Source organism: Rasamsonia byssochlamydoides (genome assembly GCF_041956645.1).
Source record: "Rasamsonia byssochlamydoides strain NRRL 3658 unplaced genomic scaffold VTN77scaffold_16, whole genome shotgun sequence".
In the NCBI taxonomy this organism is placed as follows: domain Eukaryota; kingdom Fungi; phylum Ascomycota; class Eurotiomycetes; order Eurotiales; family Trichocomaceae; genus Rasamsonia; species Rasamsonia byssochlamydoides.
Window position 1 is genome coordinate 36,657 of NW_027192399.1, and position 21,327 is coordinate 57,983.

A 21,327-nucleotide genomic window follows, 5' to 3' on the forward strand; every position below is an offset into this window, starting at 1 on the left:
AAGGCACGCGAGTTATATCAACAGGAGTCATGTGATGAACAACAAATGGACCAATCAGAAAACGAGAGCGAAGCTGAGTCAGCAATATGGGCTTAGCCCGCAACATAGATAAAAAAAGGGGGCAAACGTGACGAATTTTATAACTCAAAATCTATTTTAAAACTTCCCTTCATAGATAATATTTTTGAATGGATTGAGTCTGAAATATTATGCAGGAAAATGGGCCCATGGCGGGGACTTATGACCACTGACTCTAGTTAAACCCTAACTTGAACTAAATTGCCCAAACTGCTTCTCTTAGCGGATATCATCAATACATTTCAAGTTACATGCAGAATAGAATAGAGTGATCAGATAGCGTAGGAGACTGTTACAATCGCAAGTAATATCTTTTCATGGATCAGTGTACAGTATGGGAAAAAGATCAACCTGATCGATGGGTCGACCATTTACCTCCCTAATATGGAAGGAAGCGGCACGTGGACACTGCATTGACGTTCCCCAGCATTTACTTCAATCACAGCGTCCACCGAGTTCCTCCGTTGCATCCCCAGCACGAAGAAGTCAGCCTTTCATTGTCGTCTGTACTTGCAATATGTTGGCCGCTGAGACATACATACCACAGTAAGACCTCTCTTACTAGTGACATCTGCTTCCATCGAGAATCAGACTAAGTCTCTAGCTCTCTTCCCCAGATGCATCCCTCTATCTTCACCTCAACTCGACCCGTCTACGGCGTCCATTCACGATTATTTTGTACAGATTGCAAAGCGATCCTAATTGACAAGGATGTGGTTGAATTGGGACGCTGGACCATCTTCACCGTCCCTGCCTGTGGCTCTCCCAGAGAGAATATTTCTCACTGGATAAAGCGGGTGAAGGTAGAATTTCAACAGCATCCTCTAGATTATGAGGGGTACAACCTCGAGATTCAACTTCAGTCGGAATGTTCTTTTTGGTTCGAAGCTGCGCTACCATCCACACCCTTCTGGAGTGAATATGGAGTGAATTGCCATTCATCCCAACTCGAACTGCAGGCTTGTCCCTTATCATAATAACACAACACAGGGTCTCTGAGGCGGTCTGCTCCGGCAAGGAAGTATTCCCGGTCATCTTCTGGTCGAATCCTGCCTCCAGATCTTCCATACTTCATATAATTCACCTTCCCTCTCTCGAGTCATCTTGCTCCGAATCATCTTGATTCGTTGTGTATTGTTCCCAACCGTCCAGATTCCATTCACTTTCGTCGCATCACTCAATCATCGGACTGAGTCAGTGTCAGGATGACTGCACATATATTGAGCCCAGAGAACTCCCAGGGTCTCTCGCCTGAACACTCTTCTCCCTGCATCGTCTCTGGCCCTCTTCCTGACAGAGTCCTTTCCCACTTCATGGTGCGTCGACCGCCGACGCTCAGAACGTCTTCTGTCAGTCACCAGCACAGCAACACAAACAACACCACCGAGTCCGATATTCAGTCACCATCGTCAATTCCTCTTTCGGTTGACAACATGACTCGTCTTCCTCCAACTCCTGAACAATCTCCAGCCTCTGAGAGCACAGAGGAAGAAGTCATGGACGAGGCTGGCAACGAAACCTTCCAGTGCGAGTTCAGCAGACCATGCGTGACAGGCAACCATAACCCCCGCAAGTGCATCTCACACTTCTTCGGTCGCAACAAAACTTGCACAAGAGGATTTCCGGACCACGTCTGGGTGTGGTACTGTCGCAAGCACTACCAGCGTGCCCGCTATCGGGCCGAGTCCTGGCCGTTCGAGCAATGTGACATCTTCCAGCAGACGTTGGACCGGATGGAGGCCTGGGGTGGCGTGTCCAGTTTCAAACTGACGCTGAGAAAGCGCGAACATATCCGGACTCCCAGCGCAGACACAGATGTATCTGTTAGTTCTGCCCATGTCAACCGGACTCGGCGATCGACCTCGATTCAGTCTCAGCGCTCGTCGTCAGGAGGACTGAGAAACTCGAGAAAGGGAAGAAATATGTCTGCGCCAGTGCCATTGTGGCTTCGTAGCGAGGTCGGGGACAACAAGTCATTCGACGAGATCCGAAATATCATCGATCGAATCCGGGAGCACATCCATGCCGAACAAGAAGCTCACAACAAGGTTGCATTTCCCGACATCGAGATCCTGCCCAGGTTCAATCCTGAATTTTTCGACGAGACAGGAGATAATGACTCGAATGTCAGCACCAGCAGACTTCAGAGTAAAAAGAAAGGAGCTCGACGAGACAAACGCGCCACCTCTAATACCCGCGTCAACAGAAAAGGAGCAGTGAAGAAAATCGGAGCCAAGGCGTGAACATGGAGGCGCTAGGAAGAGCAACTTCATCCATACTCAGACCATTCATCAGATTTCATTATCACCTGGACCATGTATCGAGTATTTGAGATTGACATTTTTGGGTATGTTTCATCCCTTCAAGTGGATGGAGTGTGCTTAAATTGGAGGGTAGATTACTGACGTGACAGGACATCAGATCAACAAGCAAAAAAGTTTTCAGACCACGACAACTAACTACTACTTTCGCACATTGCTTATTATCCTCATGTTGGTACGACATAACCACCTCCTACCCCCCACACGACGTTCCATTCACATGATGGGCCACTTGCACCGATCCTTCCTCCTTTTGACATGACGGTCATGGAGAGTATCCTTGTCTCGTCTAGCCAGCCTACCCTGAACATCTCACAGAAATTGACAGTCTACCACTCAATATTCTGTGTTGGACAGACAGACGACATACGGGAGGATAAATCAATATTTCACCCTGATCCACATCCATGTTCACACCTGCTTTTTTGGACTTTCTCTTCTACTATCCTTGCTGCAATCAACCTTTGTTTTTTCTTTTTTCAACAGTGCTACATAATCTGTCTATGAGTGTACTGCCTAAAAAAATAGGGCTCTTGGGATTGATTGGTGAGAATTCAACAACCACCTACCTGCCAACATGCCTTGTCTACCTCGACCTAAATGGACAGACGGGATCAGCATCTCTCTTCATCTTCCCCTCCCCTTGTACTTCACACAAACATCCTTACTCTCTTTGTCTCTCATTCAACTAAACTGAACCAAACTGAACCAATATCATCCCCCTCACGCTACCCTTCCCTTCTTCCTTCCCCCAGGTTCACAGGCTGTTCACGACATATCTGTTCTGCTCCGGTGTTCTGGTGCTCTGGACCCTGAACCGGATTGGATAGTCATCAGCTTTGGCCCTTTATTTCTCCTCTTTCCCTTTCCTTTCTTTTGTTTTTTTTCTTTTTTCTTTTTCTTTTTTTTTTTGGTAAATTTTTTCTTTATCAATTTTCGGGTACATGTCTTGTCTTTACTTTTCTTGTCTTTGTCCAACTTTTTTTTCTTTATTCTTTCTTCCTCTCTCTTTCTTTATTCCTTTTTTTTTTTGGCTTTTCTTTTTGCCTGACCCTTTCTTTCACCCCCTTTGTCCTGATTGGATTTGATTGAATTGAATTGGATTGCACTGGATTGGATTAATTAGTACTACCCATGTTCGAGCTTCGCCCTTGCTGTGACATGATGTATTATGTACGATGTCCTATGTACGATGTATGGTATGATGTATGATGTACACTACACTACGCTACGCTAACTGTTGAAGTCCTTGAAGTTCCTGTAATACCCATCTGTGCCTGAATTGAAATTGAATTGAATTGATCCCAGATCCCAGATCCTAATATAACATAGCGTAACATGCCTAATATGGGACATTACCTATCTAATATATTATAATCAGCCAGCACAGTCATCTTTCGAAAGAAAAAAAAAGTAGTAGGCAGGGCAAGTACCTACCTAGGTAATTACCAGCTACTCAGGCAGATTATCGGTCCAGTCACCCATTTATGAAGTTCGTACAAACTCCCGCTCCTTCCTGTACTTATTTATCCCCGAGGCTATAGAGGGGCAGGACCCCATATCTCCCTTTGTTAAAATAAAACAACCCCCCGAAAATAATCAAAAAAAAAATAATAATAATCAAATAAAAAAAACAACTTGGCGGATAAACTCCCCACTCCTCCTCCAAGGTCAGGCAGGGTATGCTTATTGCTTATGTTTACATATATTCTTACATTCTTATAAGGATCAATCAGTGATATAATATACTCTACTGTATTTTTGATGATAATATCACCTATATCAGATAGATAGGTTAGAAATCTGCTTGATTTTTTTTGGATGTTTGATTAGTTACATTATATATGGTATAATAGCCATTTATTCTATTCTAAAAGATACTAAGTAAGAGTGAGAGGAAGAATAAGAGATTTTTTTTTTGAAAAAAGGAAAGGAGGTAGGATATAGTGTATTAGTACCTAATTATAGTTATTTATTCGATCATCGATCGAGTCACTCACTTATTCATTTCACAAAGTGGATAGATAGGTAGGTAGATAAGTACGAGTCCTATGTGGTAGTGATCTTCCACCCATGTAAATAAATAAACCAAGCAAAGAATATTATTAACCCGAGACAAAGCAAGGAGAGTGTGAGATGGAAGACTGATTGGATTGGGCTACCCTGATGTTTATTTTTTTTTCCCTAATCACCGTTGTATTCTTCATGTCACCCCTATGAGTTCAAGTGTTCTAGTTCTGGTCAAAAAAAAAGAAATTCGGTTAGTTATCTTATTGATACGTCTTCGTTGACAAAGGGAAGTAAATGGTACAGTACGCTTATGTTTATGAGGATCAGTGATCTATCTAATCTAATTTTGATTGTGATATTATGTACATATCAGATAGGTAAATAGGTAGGTAATCTCCTTGATTTCCGAATCTGAGTCTGAATCTGAATCCAAATTTGAATTTTAATCCGAATTTGAATTTGATTCTTTTCGAAAAATTGATTATATTAATTTAATTATACTATAGTATAATAGCCGTTCGTCCGTCATTCTAAAAAAAAAAAACACCAACACCAAGAATAAAAACGAGAAGAAAAAGAGCAAAAGGGGAAAAAAAAAGGAAAAAAAGAAAAGAAAAGAAAAGCAAAAAACGGGCATATATACAGCCAACGCAGCCAACCACAACACAACATTGCTAGTATAGTTACCAGGTTGAAGAGACAGGATAAACATCAATCAAACCTCATAAAACATAGATATACTAAGATACACACATACACATGAACAGAGACAGAAAAAAAAGACAAGAAAAAAAAACAAAAAAGAAAACACACACCACACCTAATATGACATGAATTAATGAACTATAAGTAAGCCTGCCCCGGCCCGAAGAGATTCAAAAGAGTCAACGCGGGAAAATGGAAAAAATGCAAGGATGATAGCGCCAGAATATGGCAATCGAGAACCTGGCTATGAGTGATGAAGTGATGAGCGGAATTTTATACTCGTTGGGACACCTCTTTTTGGCGAGATCCCTCTTTTGGAGAGAAAAAAAAAAGAGAGAGAAGAAGAGGAGAAGAAGAAGAAGAAGAGAAGAAAAGAAACGGACTCAAGTCGAATGCTCGGTATAAAGAGCAGCTGCCAGCTGTCGGGAAAAGGCAAAAATCAATGATGAAGGTACCCAGCTTACAGCCAGTCTTAGCTGCTAGCTGATGAAACTGATTGAAAAGAATCGTATCGCATCGCAAAAAGCATCCGATCGTCATCTTTAGTTCATTGCTTGGGGTCGTAGTTCATTGGTCGGGTCGCACCATTCTTCAATAGCAGGCTATCGACGTTATGAAAGATCGGGTATGAGTTCGTAACCACCCTCCGAAGGCAGGATCCGCGCTGCGGTTACTACCGCTACGGCGCAGACCAGCGAAATGAACCAGCTGACGGTGCAGAAGATCCAGGAGATGTCGAGGTTCCATCCGACGAAGAAGCGTTCGTCGTTTTCGAAGAGGTATGCCTGGGCACGACGATCAGTGTTGGACATGAAACGAGCTGCACATGATACGAAGAATCTGGTCGGTGCACTCACCACCAACCCCATACTTGCAGCTTGAACAGCAACTGACAGGGCAATGACCACGCTGAGGACCCCCCATCCAGACTCTCGCAATTGTTTCCCCCCAGAGAGGATGACCAGATACGCGACTAAAGCAATGCCCTCCAGGACGACGGCGAAGGACATGAGAAAGCCTATGCTGCGCCACATCGAGCAGAAGTAGCGATCTTCTCCCTGGCAGTCCTCATATTGTGGGAACGGATCGCACGTGTCGGTCAGAGACGAGCAGCGGCGATGGAGACCGTAGGAGTAGTGGAACTGTGGCTGTAGAAGTTCAGCATGCAATTTCGTCACTGATCAAGCAGGTGACTAACCTTTTCACTGTGATAGCTGACCCATTTCGGGACGTTGATGGATGCGAGGGTGAGAGCAGTAGCTGTGTAGACGACAGTCAGCTTTGGCGATTGTGATGACGTACGTCGACTCGAGGCAGCAAGCAAACCCGACGGAACGCACCGATCAAGAAGAGAAACAATGTTCCAATGTAGACAATTGTCTTGGTGAGAATCCCAGTGTAATTCCTCCCGGTCCCTCCGGGAACGAGGTCAAAATCCATGTCGACGATGAGCCTTCAGGCTCGCAACCTCTCCTCTTCTGAGCGATGACAGAACAATGGCAGGCAGCCGGATGAACTCCGCAAGGGAGCTGTATCCGAACTCGAGCCGTATAAAAGAGAAAGTTGGATGACAGAAAGGACAGACTGGGCGTTAAAACGGGGACAGAACGGAGGGGTGGTGAATCCGATCACTAGAAGTACGGAGTAGACGCAGGCAGCGTTATTCGCGGAGGAATGACTGGACGAATCCCACCTCGCGGATGTGGCGGCAGAGAGCTAAGAGAGCTCCTCGACTCCACTTGAGGCCAAACTGCAACAATTAGTGGCTGATTGATTACCTCAGTATCTGGAGCTGACCGCGATAAGCAAGGGAAGTGGGTAGGGGTTATCGCAGCGGGGTCGACTGATAAACTAGCGTAGCGGCTTTGCTAGTATAACAGGTTTGATATAGTCAAAAACCAAGAAATCGAGATGCTGTGGAAAGAGTGGCTTGAAGTGAAGAAAGTTGTAGAAGGAAGCAAGGTGGGTACAGTACGATATACATACCTGGTTAGCTAGCTTGACTACGTCAGAGAGATTCAACAGCCGGGTCCCGACAAAAGGGCAGAAGCTGAAAAAAAATTCGTTAATAACGAAGATCACAACAGACAGCGAGACAATGGTCTCGTCGCAGACAGAGAGAATAAAGTCGGTGAGTGAAGAAAAACAAGGTCTTCGTTATATGTATGTACCAGCAGGGGTTGTTGGAGGGGTGGGAACCGCAGGAGATGCCTCGATCGTCCATCGCAATTCTGTCGCTGGATCGCTCAAACTAAAACAGGTCTATATGTTATAAAAAATCCCGCATCACGTTCGAGAATTTACCCAACTTATAAAATAGAGAGAGTTATTGTACAGCTTCCCTATCTTCAACAAGATTCGTTCCGATACACCATAATTATTCCTACAAGTATCAACGTCGTTCATGGGATTGAATCCAGCAAGTACCGCTATATCCCCACTACAACAAGCTCTCAGGTCTAGAACAATACAGAATCAACAAACGTCAATGGTAGTCCAATACTAAGCGAGTTCAAGCACTTGTGACAGAGTAACTAGGAACTAGCTGATCCCCTCCCTCATGTAGGTCATTGACTTTCCACCCCTCGTTTTTTGCTAGTCTGGCCCACCATCAGCTAGCTGCACGCCAAGCCTAATCCTGATAGTAGATACGAACCGGAATAATACTAATGAAGGAATGCTGTGCACATGCAGGACATCCTACCACTGTACGGAGTACTTGCACATCCACGAATCCACTAATGTAGCGTACTGGCAGCTAGTCGAGTACATCATTCCCCGTTTCAGCTGATCGCAGTTGCTATACTACACTCGATAGTCCATGGAGACAGCGATCTCACTGAGGCATATACTAGACGTGGAGAGAGAGATTGATGCAAGATCGATACTTGGACGGCCCATCCGACCCGTCCCCCTTCACCCGGTTTTCATTTCATGCTATCTCATCAATCATCCACCCTCACCGATCCACATTGCACGCCTCTTGGGAAAAGAAACACACACATACACAAAAAAAAGACGAAGACAAAATTAGAAAAGAATAAAACCTAGTCTACACACCCACCTCCTTTGCGTTTCACATTTCATGGGATATAAAGCTAAGAGAAAGCAATCGACGACGAGATAATAAGATGTCCAATCCCAAGACCCGGTCGTCATGGTATGAGAAGATATGCTCGAGGAGCAAGAAGAAAGAGAAAAAAAGAAAGGAAAGGAAAGGGGGAAAAAAAACCCCCCGGCAGGGGAATACAAATAAACGCCACCCCAGAAATGCACCTATTCCCATGCAAGAACCGTTATTTCCCACTTCCCTGGATCATTGCGCGGAAATATTCGTTGCTCTTTTTCGTCTTTTCTCCCTCAACGGGAGTGCCAGCAGTCTCACTTCGTTCATCTCGATGGGTTGAGATTGTCGCTAGCCCCCCACCACGCTTCACACCGAGTCCCCCTCTCCGGCCACTGCCGGGTTGCGCGGGTCGCCTGATCGGGCCGGCAGGTTGAAGCATCACCGTCGTCTTCTGGTCTTTCTGCTTGCCAATCTGAATACGGTCCACTTTGCGTTCCGCACTCTGCTTCAGCATCTCGTTCACGCTGCCCACGTGGATTTTGCGACCAGGAGCAATCTCATGACCCTCCAACTCGAGCGATGCCCGTCCAGCATCGTTGACATCGGCAAACTCGACAATGGCGCCTTGACGATCCGGTCGCAAGATGATTTTGATCAAGGTGCCAAATGGCTCGACCAGCGACCGGATACGGGCGTCGTTGACGGTGTCGGGAATGTTCATCAGCCCAAGGGTCCGGGCCGCACGGTCACCTTCAACTTCCGGTGTCAACGATCGGCCCGATGTTCCGTTCGGTTCGACAGACGGCGATTTGGTCACGCGCGATACGATAGTAGTTGCCATGCGTTTAACTCCGGTGGGTGTTGAAAGTTTCACATGCAGTGGCCGTCCACGGAATTCTTTCTGGTCCATTTCGAGAGCAGCATTTGCCTCCTCCTGTACAACCCGTTAGCTGGAAGAAAGGAGAGTGGTGGCTAAAAAAAGAGAGAGAGAGAGAGATCTAATACAGATGTTGATGCATACCTTGGAGGAGAACACGATAAAGCCGAATCCTTTGCTGCCGCCGTCAACCTTGGTGGGAATGCGCGCCACTTCGACCTGGCCGTACTTCGAGAAGAGCTCTTTGAGATCGTTCTCAGTTGCTTTCCAGTCGAGGTTAGAAACGTGAATCTCCCGTCCCTCATGTACAGGACCTTGGCGCTCTTGCCTCTTGGACGGGTCAGAGATCTTTGCAACCAAGTGCAGATTATCGCCCACGGGTGAACCATCCAGCCTGGTGGCAGCCTGTGCTTCATCTGCTGACTTGAATTGCACATAGCAGAATCGACGATGGGTGTTGAACTTGAGGGAAGGAAACCGCACATCGACGATCTCACCGAACTGCCATGAGCAGTCAGCATCCAGCTGAATATACAAATATAAGACGACAGGAGAATCCGGCATACCTCGCGGAAAAGATTTCGAATATAGGCCTCATCTGCTGTGGGCGGGAAGTTGGTTACAAACAAGGTCGATCCGCTACCAATCTGCACCTCAATGGTACGGCCGTCCAACTCCTTCTGATCACGGGTCAAAGCCGACATAGCATCTTCTTTGGAGTCAAACTCGACCACCGCTGACAGCGAGTCATTCTCCGGAGGTAACAGCTTCAGACTGTTGATTATTCCACACTACAAAAGGAAAGTCAGCCTGACATCCACAAAAGCACGACACTATGCATGGCTTACATCGCGAAAGAACTGTCGAATCCTCACTTCACTGACGTCTTTTGGCAGATTCTTGACGAAAACGGTCGCATTCTCCCGATCTCTCTTGGGCGGCGCGGGCGGGGCTTGTACCGGAGGAGGCTCTTCAGGACGAGCCTTCTTGCTAGGCACCCCATTGATGTCCACAGCTTCCTCCTCGCGTTTTCGTTTTGACACAGCGCTGATACCCTCCGGTAGTGGGGCAACCGACTCCGCCACCGCTGCGGCTTGTTGCTGAGCGGCGGCAGCCTCCAAGGCCTCCTTCTCGCGTCTCCGCGCGATAGCTTTCATGGCCTTGCGCGTCTCAATGATGGCCAGTTGTAGCTCATCCGAATCTTCGTAATCCTCACAGTGAGAGATGTAGGTGGTCATGATCTTCTCCGGCCAGTCCAAGTCCGTCCTCTTAATGGCCTGCTTCAGCACGGCGGTCGCGTAGCTGGGATTCGGTGTTCTCCTGGCAGCATGCGCTGTAGGCTCGCCCTGGACAAATTTGCTCCACGAAACGAGCTCCCAGTGGTAATAGGCCAACCAGAATTCGTAGCTATTGCCCCGACGCGGAACCAGTCCCTTGAAATATTCCCGCGCGCTATCCCAGCTGCCGCTTTCACTCAGGTACCGAATGTAGATGCGCTCCAAGCGGAACAAAGGATCACCCTGGTACGACTTGCCATACTTCTTTTCCCCCAGTTCTTGCACGCTCTCGATCGCGGAACGGATACCCACTTCGGCCACATCGAGGTCCTCGTCCGTCGAATCTGGCAAGAAGGCACGCCGGCGGAGATAGCTGCACCACATCGTGTGAACCTTGATCACTTCTTCCAGGCCACCCGCGTCCAACAGTCCGGTGCTGGTGGCTTTGTGTTTGAGCTCCACGATTTTGTCGAACGACAGCCCTTCCCGTTCCGCGCTGAGGAGGTACTGCGACCACAAAGAGCCCGACCAGGGACAGTGCCGGGTCGCCCGTTCGAGAATCGGTAAGAGGGACGTATGCTGGTGAGTGGATTCGCCGATCAAGTATGTGACATAGTCTTCCCACAGATTCACATCGGTCGGGAATCGGAGAGTTGCCCTCTGGTAGACGGCATTAACGAGCTCGGGACTGAACAGCCGCTTTCGCGGGTGGCGACTGACCTCCCACTCGATATACTCGGAGAAGACGGCCCATTCCAGATTGCGGTCACCCGATTCCACGGCCCGCTGAAGCCTCAGTTCGAACTCTTCACGGGCGCTGTATTTCGCTTTGGCCTCGGATGCTCGCGCTACCGTATCGGCCATGATTTCCTCGTAGTTGGCGTTGTAGTACGTGGAGATAAAGCCCGAGAACAATTGGAACGTCTCATCCCAGGCGGCATGAGGGGTCTGAAGGCGGTTCTCGAACAAGCCGCGAACCTGGGCCACTCGATCCGCGGTGGGCGCGCGGGCCAAATCCTGCAGGGACAGCTCGAGGAATCTATTCCACACGCGGTGGCTGTCATTGATCCTCCATCGGGTTGCCTCTGCCCCTCGCTGCCACACATCCAGCACCGACTGCCAACTGAAGACTTCCCGCCCCACAATTCGGTCCTCCTCGCTCCATTGACTCTGGCTGGACTCGCCCGATGCCGCACTGTACAGATATAGCATCCACTCTCCAAATATAGTCCAGAGCTTCGTACTCCCGTATTCTTCCTCGACAGCCCTCCGACAGAGCTCCATCACGGCGATCCTTTCATCGACCGTCTGCGCGAGCATGCTCTCATCTTGAATCCAGTCCGCCCAGAGATCCTCGCCCATGGCAAAGAGCCTGTCCATGTCCTCCCGCGCGCTTCTCAGATCCTGGAGCAAATCGTACTTTCGCGGATCGCCGTGGGCGTCAGGGGCCTGCGGCGGATAGACGTGATTGACGAAGCCGGCATGGAGCAATTGAATGAACTGAACGTGCGATTCGTATGCATGTGGATTCTCTTGGATATGGGCAAACAGCTGCGTCGCCGCGACTTGAGCGTCCGGCGAGAGGGAAGAATTGGCGTAATTTCGCTTAACGGGTTCTTTGGTTTCGGGCAGGGCGAGATCGAAAGGTCGCGGCGCGGATGAGTTTTGGGAGATGGGATTGACGTTGGGATACATCGTGGAGGGAGAGAGCTGGCTCTCGTACGACTCGGTGCTCCGCAGGATCGGGGCACTCGAGCGCTGGGGCTGATGATGCTGCATAGATGCTAGATCCGCGAGAGTATCCATACCGTGAGTTGACGGCTGCCGAGAAGATGACAGGTCGTTTGCTGACGGCGAACCGCTTCCTCCTCCAAGGCTTACACCATTTGTGGGACTACTCGTTGGTGGTGACGGTTCCGGGAGACGGGAGGACGCAAAGACATGTTGTGCGAGCGGAGATGAGGTCATACCATGTCTGGAAGAACCCGAACGAGTTCTCCGGATGTTTTTATGGGGGGAAAGGGTAGGCGGCGGCGGCGCGGATGGGGAGGCGGAGGAGGAATAGTGCGCCGCGGGAGTCGACTGCCTCGAGTGGGACGCGGACTCCTGCGGCGAGAGTAGCGAATTGATATCCATGTCTGTTGGACAATACTGTACGGCGGTGGATGGAGGAGGGGTAAATGGAAGAGAGCGTTAGGCCAGAAGGAATGCCTTGCTGGAACAGGACGACCGTTCCAGATGAGCGACAATCAAATCGAGAGACGCTGCGGCGGGCCTCAGCGTCACGAGTAGTCAAATGGAGTCGTCCACCAGGTCCCTCATCAATGAGTCCATTCCTCTATCTCTTCTCGGATTATGCTTGTCTGTGAATGCGTGTGCAAAGTCACCGTTTGGCGAGCTGGTCCGGTGGCAGATCCCAGATATGCGCGTTCCCGCGCAAGATGCCTGGCCAGCTGCGACAGGCCGTCGATCGGCGTGAAAAGGATTACTTGTAAGTCGCAAGAAAGATGGCGAAGGGATGCAAAGGAAGGAAGGAAGGTAGCGGTAAAGACTGCCGAGGAGCGGCTTTTCTTTCCCTGGGCCGTCTGTCGTGTCGAGAAAGAGGGAAAAGCTTTGGTTGCAGAGCGGACGACAGCGAGCCTGAGGGGAAGCAGCTCACGGGACAAGGCAAAGAGAAGCGGCCACACGAAGGAGGGCGACGCGGACAGGGCAGAGAAGAAGGAGCGGATCGGAGGGCAAAGTGTAAAACGAGAAGAAGACGAGATGAGAGTGAGGCCGGTGGATCGACAAGGTGGATATCCGAACGGGGTCTGGTCTTGGGATTGGGACTGCGCTGTGGACTGGATGGTGACGGCGAAAAGGCGAGCGCAGGACAAGAGCTAAGAGCTTGGTTCGCGGCAGGACCAGCCGCACGTCGGGTGGAGCAGGGAAGATGAATTTAATGATTAATAAGAAGCAGAATAATCAAATGGTATTACTTATTATTATATGATCGTCCTTACGAGGGGGATGAAATGCGCAGACGGGCCGCATTGCTACGATGCGCATCGTCTTTGGTCGTTCTGCCTGCCTCGCCGGATCCTTGGCTTCAGCCTTGGCCGTCATTTTAGTGACCTAGCAGGCTAACAGCCCTGTGGAACGGTGACACTGTGACAGTGACTCGAGACAAAAATAGGTGACAGAATCACAATGACAAAGTCGATCGTGTAACAGGATCGATTAGACATCAACTAGCCAGGGGTTTTTTTTATTTCTCTTCGTGTTTTCTCTCTCAGATTATTAATATTCTTTGCTTGACTGCCAGGTTACGGAGTACTCGTCTATTTAGCATCGCCGATCTCAATCTGTAATCTGGGACTAGTCACGTGACTAGCGCAGGCATTAATTACTAACGACGTGGTCGTTGCTTTTTCTCAGACCGGCCAGCCCAGATTGAGGGCTCCCAGCAAATAATGTTGGGCGCCTTCTTCTTCCGGTGGAGATCCTCCGTTCACATCCCCGGACCACGGCGACGGAAGGAACAAGGGTTTGTGCCACACACGCCACGATGTGGCTGGCTGTGAATAAACAACTGGCAGTTGCTCAAGCGACTACACAGTATAGATGTTAGTATTATCTAATAATTATAGATACACACCGAAATAGATATCTATAACAATGGAATGCCATTGCTGGTTCTCTCATGCGAGAGTGATAGTACCAGACGATTGATAAGTGATATGCGACTGAACGAAGCAAGATCCCTCTCATCGCATTGGCCCGATCTATACAAGACTCTCGAAATAATAGACTGCTTAAGCAGATAGTTTTGTAGTTGAGCAGTAGCAATGCGTGGTTTAATATTATTCAAGATCGCACCGAATCAAAACCTCATACTCTGTAGTTGATTCTAAGCGACTGTTTGCACCGTTTGTTCAAGTCACGGGTTTGGATGCTCACCGCCTGCCAAGCCCAGACAAGGGCACTTTGTCCTGACAGCTTTTTCCCAATATCAACAGCATCACGCAACCATTCCTCAGGACTCTCACCGTCCATTGTCTCCCTCCTGTGGTTCGCCATGGCCACCAGGGGCGTTCTCTATCCATATCGACATCTGGCCTGGGCTGGTAAGTTCCTTCGCCCTCTTTTCGCCGAGTTTCCACGAGTATGTTGACTCTGCCAGCCCGCCCAGCACCTTCCGTGGTGTCCCGCCGCACAATCACCTATACTCGCAGTCTCCGGGCCCAGGAGGAAGGCAACACTGGTGAAAATGACAAGCAAGAATCGAACTCGCGTCCTTCCGCTCTCTCCTCGATCAAAAACTTCTTCTTCGGTAAAGGGAAGTCGGCCGCCAAACCCAAGATCACCCGGACGCCCACTGCACCGCCACCGCGAGAGGGTTCGCTGAGTTCGGACTCGATCTTCGCGGAAGATGAGGCAACTCCAAAGCTCACAACAAAGGGCCGTACGCCTGTTCGTCGGCAGGCCCAACCGGGCGCTGAGGAGCCGGCGGCCGAGCGGCTCGAGGAACGGAACCGAGAATACATGAGCTTGGCGCTCGACCCCCGACCAAAAGCACGCATCCGATGGGAGCGCAAGATGGTGATCCGTGCGATCCGGAAACGCGGGCGTCTCACGAAGCAGGAGTTGATAATGCGGACGGAGCGCGAATCCTTAGTGAAATCCCATTGGTTCAAGACGTCCGTCAAGAAGTTGGGTCCTCTGGCGCGCCAGATTGCAGGTAAAAACATCGATGAAGCCATTCTGCAGATGCGGTTTAGCAAGAAGAAAGTTGCCAAGGATGTGATGGAGCATTTGAAGCACGCGAAGAACGTGGCCATTGTTCGTCACGGAATGGGTTTGGGCCGTGTGACAGGGGAGGCAAACACGGAGCCTATCACCATCACCCTCAAATCGGGTGAGCGCAAGGTGATTACGGACCCGACGTCGATCTATATCGCTCAGGCGTGGGTTAACCGTGGACCCTACGATGTCGACTACGACCACCGGGCGAGGGGACGGATCAACATCCTCCGTCCGCCGTACACCAGTCTGTCCGTCCTGCTCAAGGAGGAGAAGACACGAATTCGGGAATGGCGGGAGCGCGAGGAGAAAGCGCAGCGTCAGCGCGCGTCCAAGGTGTGGACACAACTGCCGGACCGGAAGATTACAGCCCAAAACCAATATTACAGCTGGTAGGGTAGAAGTTCACCTTTTTCTAGGCCACACATATACTTGGGCGAAAATTTGGGCTTTAATCTGGCGTTTGTGATGTATATTTAGCGTCTTCCATCTTCTCCCAGTTTGACGTACGCTCTTCATTTCTTTCATATGTTGTTGATAGAAGGGAGGCAAACAAGGAGGAAGTATGGCCTGTAGACGGCCGTCTTCATTCACCCATCGAACTGTATTATAGTTGCAACGAACACGAGTCGTGCGAATCATCCTTATCTGGAACGTTGGCCTTTTCATAAGTGGACGTGGATAAAGTTTTAGGTAGGTTGGCTACCCTTCAATACCTTAGGTAGGTACCTAAACCAAAAAGATTCAAGTTCTGTGAAGAGGAACTTAGCAATCCGATTTATGCACAGTACAGTACAGTATATGCGGGCCTTAATTTAAAGCTGTAAGGAATACCTACTTAACTCCATAGATTACCTAGACAGCATACGGAGTACTTCGTGTAATGACATACCTTATTGCACTGGCCGTTATTACCCAGGTAGATTATTATCTATTATTATCTATTCTTATCCGATAGGAATAACAATGAGTAATCAATCAGTACCCTCATTAGTCGGCTCATGGTAAATATCTAGTCCACACCACACAGCTAACCCAACGGTCAGGTAACTATGTAGGTGGCTGAATATGTAGAATCTTACTTAGGAGGTTCACTAGTTAACGCCGCAAATAAATAATCTTGGTTGAGCGATACTCAATAGAGAGATAGCTAGATGGATATTGTCAGGACAATGCTCCGGTGACGCATTGTATCTGAGACAATGAGACAAAGCCTTGAATCTACGGTGTAATAAGGTTGTCGACAAGGATATTGTATATCATTGTACGGACCAGACTGAGTTTCTTGTTTCTTACTTTGCCGCAACAGAAATTGTCTCACACTGTCCATCTTCTGATCGAGATCTATCAGTTTCTAGGTATTTTTTGTTCTGTGTGGCTATCTGTCCCCTCGACTTGCATAATGTACTCGCATAAATAATCCTTCCACTTTCTTTCACTTCACTTCTCCACGTCCTCACCTCAATCCAGTCTGATACATACGACCTCACCATATCAGGTCGCAACACGATTAACGGGGTAAATATCCAAGACAGCTCTCCCTTCCTCAGGCCCAGGTTGCTCGCAGGATGGGTCAGGGTTAGAGGACGACGGGGTCTGGACCTCGCCATGGCAGAATCGGGGTTCGTTGGTCGAGGCAGAGGACAAGGATCGTCATCGTCATTGTCATCATCACTATGATCTTAACCTATCGAAGTTTCTCAATTTCAGACTGATCGATTTGGTTGTGCTCTTGATTAGTCCACTGTTTGAATCGTCTATGTCAGCCCAACCAAGAATTCATCGACAACCCAGAATATGGCGGCTCATTTGCACTACCGACACATTAACTTCCGCGACGATGCGAACAACGTCGAAGCAATCGTGTTCGTCGGCAATTGCAGCTGAACAATAGACTCGAGGCATTTCTTGCCTAGCGAAGCTACATACTTAGCAGCTTCATGGCGGGCAGTGAGTCAGGTCGTCATAGACAGGGTCTACACGGCATAGTATGGCGCATGTGTATCCTATATTTAATACTTCCTCCTGTCAGCACGGGCGTGATTGACTTGGGCTTATCCCTATATACACGAGTTGGTTGGAGTAGGTGGAGTAGAAGGTAGAGATTAGCATAGTGGAGGTACTGTACATACCATGCACCTATAGATATTCTCGAAGTGAAAGTAGTAGAAACCTCTTGCAGAGCTTCCTAAGCCCTGTACCTGCGGAGGGAGGAGGTTGGGGGAATATAGGTGAATAGGTACACAAGGCATCCGAGACGGGGTCACGGGAGAGCTTATTCCTTTCCTATTTAGGAAGTCCTCGATTCCGACGGATAGCACCAGACAGACAGACACATGACGACACTTCCTCTCTATACTTCTGGCAAATTAATCTCGACAATGCCTATGTCCTTTTACATTTCTTCTTACGAATAGCTGTATCCTCTGCTAGATAAAACAAGGGGCAAAAAAAGCACTGTACTGTACCCATAATTGATCATACTTAGCCTAGCACCATCTCCCAAGACAATCAGATACAGGTACCTGACTAGAGCTTAGGTAAATGGCCCCAGTTCGTCTCTCTCCTCTATTCACTACCTAAGTGTCTCCATCTCTCAAGAAATGGCTTGCTGCAACCAATCACACCACCTTCTTTGCGTGATATGACATAGGTACATACCTCCACAGTGGACCTACAACTGACTCACCTACCTAATCTACCTTATTCACCTTATCTACCTAAGCTGAACATTCACTCATTCACTGATTCATTCCTGTTTCCTGTCACCCTCTCCCGGCAGATATCACGTGCAGTGCAGTGCATGCAGGACGTACCCACCAAGGTATGTACTGTACCTAGATACTAGTCAGCGTTATACTGAATCTACCTAGGTCCCTACTTAGTAGGTACAGTACAAGTTCCAATTCTGTGTCCTCTTTCCTGCCATCCTCCTGCAACCTCGACTTCTTGTTCTTCTTCTTGTGATTGAGGACCAGGAGCAGCAGGGAGGATCAGACCAGGACACAAACAACCTGCATATTTCTTGTCAACTCCTTGCGGATTTTCTTATCTTGAACAGAGCAGATATCATACTCTCTCTCACTTTCTCTTTGAGACTGTCCTAAGGTTTGTCTATAATCATCATTCTAACAGGTTGTGGCTCCATCCCAAGAGAACATTTTGTTTTATTTTGCTAGATGTTTGCTGATATCGATTGTTTTCAGCAAATACCTACCTCCCTATCTCTCCTCTTCCCTTCTCTCCTCCCTTCTTGCCGATCATCATGGCTTCATCAAAGAAAGCCATGCCTCCTCCTCCTCCTGCTGCTGCTGCTGCTGCTCCTACAATTGCTCTCGCAGGAAACAACCTGAAGAAGAACAAACAGCTGCCGCAGCCACAGTCCCAGAAACAGCAAGCACAACAGGGTGAGCAGAAAAGGACAATCAAAAGGGTCCACTTCTCTGTGGAAAACGGTGATGCCAGCACTCGCACTCGTTCTCAATCTCAGCCTGGACCTCATAGTCAGGCTCGGGCTCAGACTCAGCTTCAGCCTCAACCTCAACCTCCTGCACGTAGCAACCGGACGAAGAGTCAACGAAGGACGCTGAGATCTGGGTCTGCAGCTGCAACGGCAGCCACGTCCTCTGCTTCAACTGCTGCTTCTGCTGCTACTGCTGCTGCACAACCAGCTCCTCCCGCACCAAAGCGGGATGTCATGGCCATCAAATCCATCCTTAACGAGCCTGATGATCGTTCCGCCGTCAAGGATGACAGTCGTGGCAGTGAACCTGTCGGACCTAGACGTGCACCCTCCCTCCCTCGTCCCAACAAGTCCACCGAGTCCACCGAGTCTCAACCACTCACCACTAAAGACGACAACAACAAGAAACCCGCCCCTGCCACTACCACTGTCACCGCAACTACCACTTCCGACACCATTGGAACTGCTACCACCATCGGAATAAAAATAAAGGAGGACAAGGACAAAGACAAAGACAACAAAAAGACCGCCCGTTCAATTTCTATCAACAACCCAATCGAGTATTTCCAGCAGCAGAAGCAGAGGCAGTACGAGCAGGCTGTCCTGGACATTCTGGGTGATTTGCAGTTGCCGTTTGAGTTGTCGTCGTGAACTCATCATAATTCTGAGATGGTACAGTACCCAGGTGTGCATTGCACGGCACTGCACTGGACTGCACATTTGGGGAAAGGGAACGGATTTCCTTTTTCCATTCAGTCAAGGGAATGGATGAACAATGGCAATGTAGATGGGATATGGGGAATCATAGGCAGATGGTCAAGGGGTGGATGATCGGACCTGAGAGATAAAGCTTGATTGATAGATATGTGTGCCAGACAATCAAACAGTCAAGTAGGCCAACAATTGATATCAATCAACCAATCAACAGAGAACTCCCATATACCATTTCCAGTGCCGTAACGTCTAGTCAACTGGTCTATATATACTACCTAACCCTTCGCAGCAATCCCAATCGCTCGAGAATCATCAATAGCACCAGCACCAGCACCGGCACCAGCACCAGCAGGAGCAGTAGCAGTCGGATCGACTGTACACCTCGGCGCCGGCTTCAGCGACTCGATCGCCCTCGTCGGAGGCGGCCTCTCAAGCCTCTCCGCCCTCACCAATACAGGGATCACCGCCCCCGTCGCCATCGCAAACGGTCGATGATTTACAACCTCCAGGATACTCGTGATAGCGCCCGAATGCGCGGTAAACGAGATAAACACCGCGCGGTCATTCGTGAAGACGTCGTCCAGGAACTGGCGCAGACGGACTGCGCGCGCGGAGTCGGACTCCCGGAGTTGAGGGTCCCAGAGGGGGTCTGTCTCGGCGAAGTCGTGCTCGAACTGGTAGAGGGGAAATTCGGCGTGGATGGTGGATTTGGAGGAGCGGCGGTCACAGGTGTGGATGCCGAGGGTTTCGCGGAGGAGCTGGAAGTAGTCAGTTAGTATCCTTCGCTCTCCTCGAGCAGATGTCATTGGAGATAATGAATGCTCGTGATATAACTAGAGCGTCAAACTAACCTCCTTAACAACCGGTCGAAAAGGCTTCACAGCAGGCTTGTCGAGTCCCTCAAACGTGATCCTCGCCGTCTGCAAACATCGATTCAACGGACTGACGTAGAACGACTCCGGGAACGGGATCTTTCTCTCGATCTGCTTCTCCCACGCGGCGTGCGCGACTCTCGCCTGTTCCTGGCCCACCTCTGTAAGACGCGCATCGGCCCAGGTCATTGTCTCGTTGCCGTCTAGAAGGGACCAGTAGCACTGTTTATAACCTAATCAGCACGCTTGCTTCCATAAAAGCCCAGTAGCAGAGCAATGGCATAGTATTAATTACTACGTACATCCCACGCCTCAGTCCCATAAAACTCCTCCGCCACATTGTGGTATCCCTGCCCATGCCGACCCATAAAGAGCACTTTATATTGCGTCCGCTCGTCCGCCTCGCGATTCAGCGAGCGCACCTTGTACTCGAAACGCTCCCATTGGGTCTTTTCGCCGTTGGGATCGAACGCTGCGTCCGTGTCGTAGGGGCGGTTGATGAGGCCGAAATTGGTGGTGACCTTTAAAATAAAATCAGCAGAATTAGCAATGCTGGACTCTAAACTCGTAGATACATGATGAGAAATCTGCCTCACATAATCGAAGGTACTAGGATCCGTGGCCGGATCGTCTTGAAGGAAGTAGCCCGTGACAGTGGAGTATCTGAGGTAGGACGACGATACAGTCGAGGACGCAATCGACTCAGCCATGATCATGAACCCGGCGACAATGATGGTGGCAAAAAGAAGACAGGGTCTGTACTCAATTGAAGAATAGCGTTCAGGTTAGACACATGCAACTCTTGAAGCAATTGGAAGACTCCACAATCACCGCAATAAGAATACTGTAGGGAGCAACCCACATTATCACAACAATCCGACAAGCCTGCCTAAAAGGCGACTGGCGATTGCGATTGTGATTGCAACTGCGACAGTATCCATCTTTGTCGCGATAATAGAGTGGTTCATTCATATTGGTGGGACCGATGGTGACACCGCGCATGGGGTAGCGGGATCCTCCAAAAGGCGGGGCATCCCTTTCTCTCCAAGAGTAGCTATTGTTGTGTATTCAATAAGAACACAGCATATATGAAGAAGGCTGGCTCAATATGAATGCAGGATTCAACAATTCTGCTCAATCAATTTGTTATTGTCATTATGT

At 49.0% G+C, this 21,327-nt stretch overlaps 7 protein-coding genes across 7 annotated transcripts; 4 read left to right on the forward strand and 3 right to left on the reverse strand.

The window, feature by feature from the left end:
* Positions 1-1,283: 1,283 nt before the first annotated feature.
* VTN77DRAFT_2010 (uncharacterized protein) lies at positions 1,284-2,321 on the forward strand (the record flags this gene model as incomplete). Its single annotated transcript, XM_069417805.1, has 1 exon — positions 1,284-2,321. The coding sequence occupies one exon, from the start codon at positions 1,284-1,286 to the stop codon at positions 2,319-2,321; it is 1,038 nt and encodes a 345-aa protein (XP_069279490.1).
* A 3,404-nt stretch (positions 2,322-5,725) lies between these two features.
* VTN77DRAFT_2011 (uncharacterized protein) lies at positions 5,726-6,554 on the reverse strand (the record flags this gene model as incomplete). The annotated part of the gene is made up of 4 exons (XM_069417806.1): positions 5,726-5,899; positions 5,972-6,262; positions 6,313-6,374; positions 6,455-6,554. 4 exons carry the CDS (start codon positions 6,552-6,554, stop codon positions 5,726-5,728), a joined length of 627 nt encoding a protein of 208 aa, XP_069279491.1.
* A 1,856-nt stretch (positions 6,555-8,410) lies between these two features.
* Positions 8,411-12,471, reverse strand: VTN77DRAFT_2012 (uncharacterized protein; the record flags this gene model as incomplete). Its single annotated transcript, XM_069417807.1, has 4 exons — positions 8,411-9,115; positions 9,203-9,559; positions 9,625-9,849; positions 9,907-12,471. The coding sequence occupies 4 exons, from the start codon at positions 12,469-12,471 to the stop codon at positions 8,411-8,413; spliced, it is 3,852 nt and encodes a 1,283-aa protein (XP_069279492.1).
* Positions 12,472-12,690: 219 nt separating this feature from the next.
* VTN77DRAFT_2013 (uncharacterized protein) lies at positions 12,691-13,218 on the forward strand (the record flags this gene model as incomplete). Its single annotated transcript, XM_069417808.1, has 1 exon — positions 12,691-13,218. One exon carries the CDS (start codon positions 12,691-12,693, stop codon positions 13,216-13,218), a length of 528 nt encoding a protein of 175 aa, XP_069279493.1.
* A 1,174-nt stretch (positions 13,219-14,392) lies between these two features.
* VTN77DRAFT_2014 (mitochondrial 54S ribosomal protein uL22m) lies at positions 14,393-15,513 on the forward strand (the record flags this gene model as incomplete). The annotated part of the gene is made up of 2 exons (XM_069417809.1): positions 14,393-14,441; positions 14,498-15,513. The coding sequence occupies 2 exons, from the start codon at positions 14,393-14,395 to the stop codon at positions 15,511-15,513; spliced, it is 1,065 nt and encodes a 354-aa protein (XP_069279494.1).
* Positions 15,514-18,382: 2,869 nt separating this feature from the next.
* On the forward strand, positions 18,383-19,231 carry VTN77DRAFT_2015 (uncharacterized protein; the record flags this gene model as incomplete). Its single annotated transcript, XM_069417810.1, has 1 exon — positions 18,383-19,231. One exon carries the CDS (start codon positions 18,383-18,385, stop codon positions 19,229-19,231), a length of 849 nt encoding a protein of 282 aa, XP_069279495.1.
* Positions 19,232-19,569: 338 nt separating this feature from the next.
* On the reverse strand, positions 19,570-21,168 carry VTN77DRAFT_2016 (uncharacterized protein; the record flags this gene model as incomplete). The annotated part of the gene is made up of 5 exons (XM_069417811.1): positions 19,570-20,052; positions 20,146-20,388; positions 20,469-20,687; positions 20,763-20,922; positions 21,029-21,168. The coding sequence occupies 5 exons, from the start codon at positions 21,166-21,168 to the stop codon at positions 19,570-19,572; spliced, it is 1,245 nt and encodes a 414-aa protein (XP_069279496.1).
* Positions 21,169-21,327: the final 159 nt, after the last annotated feature.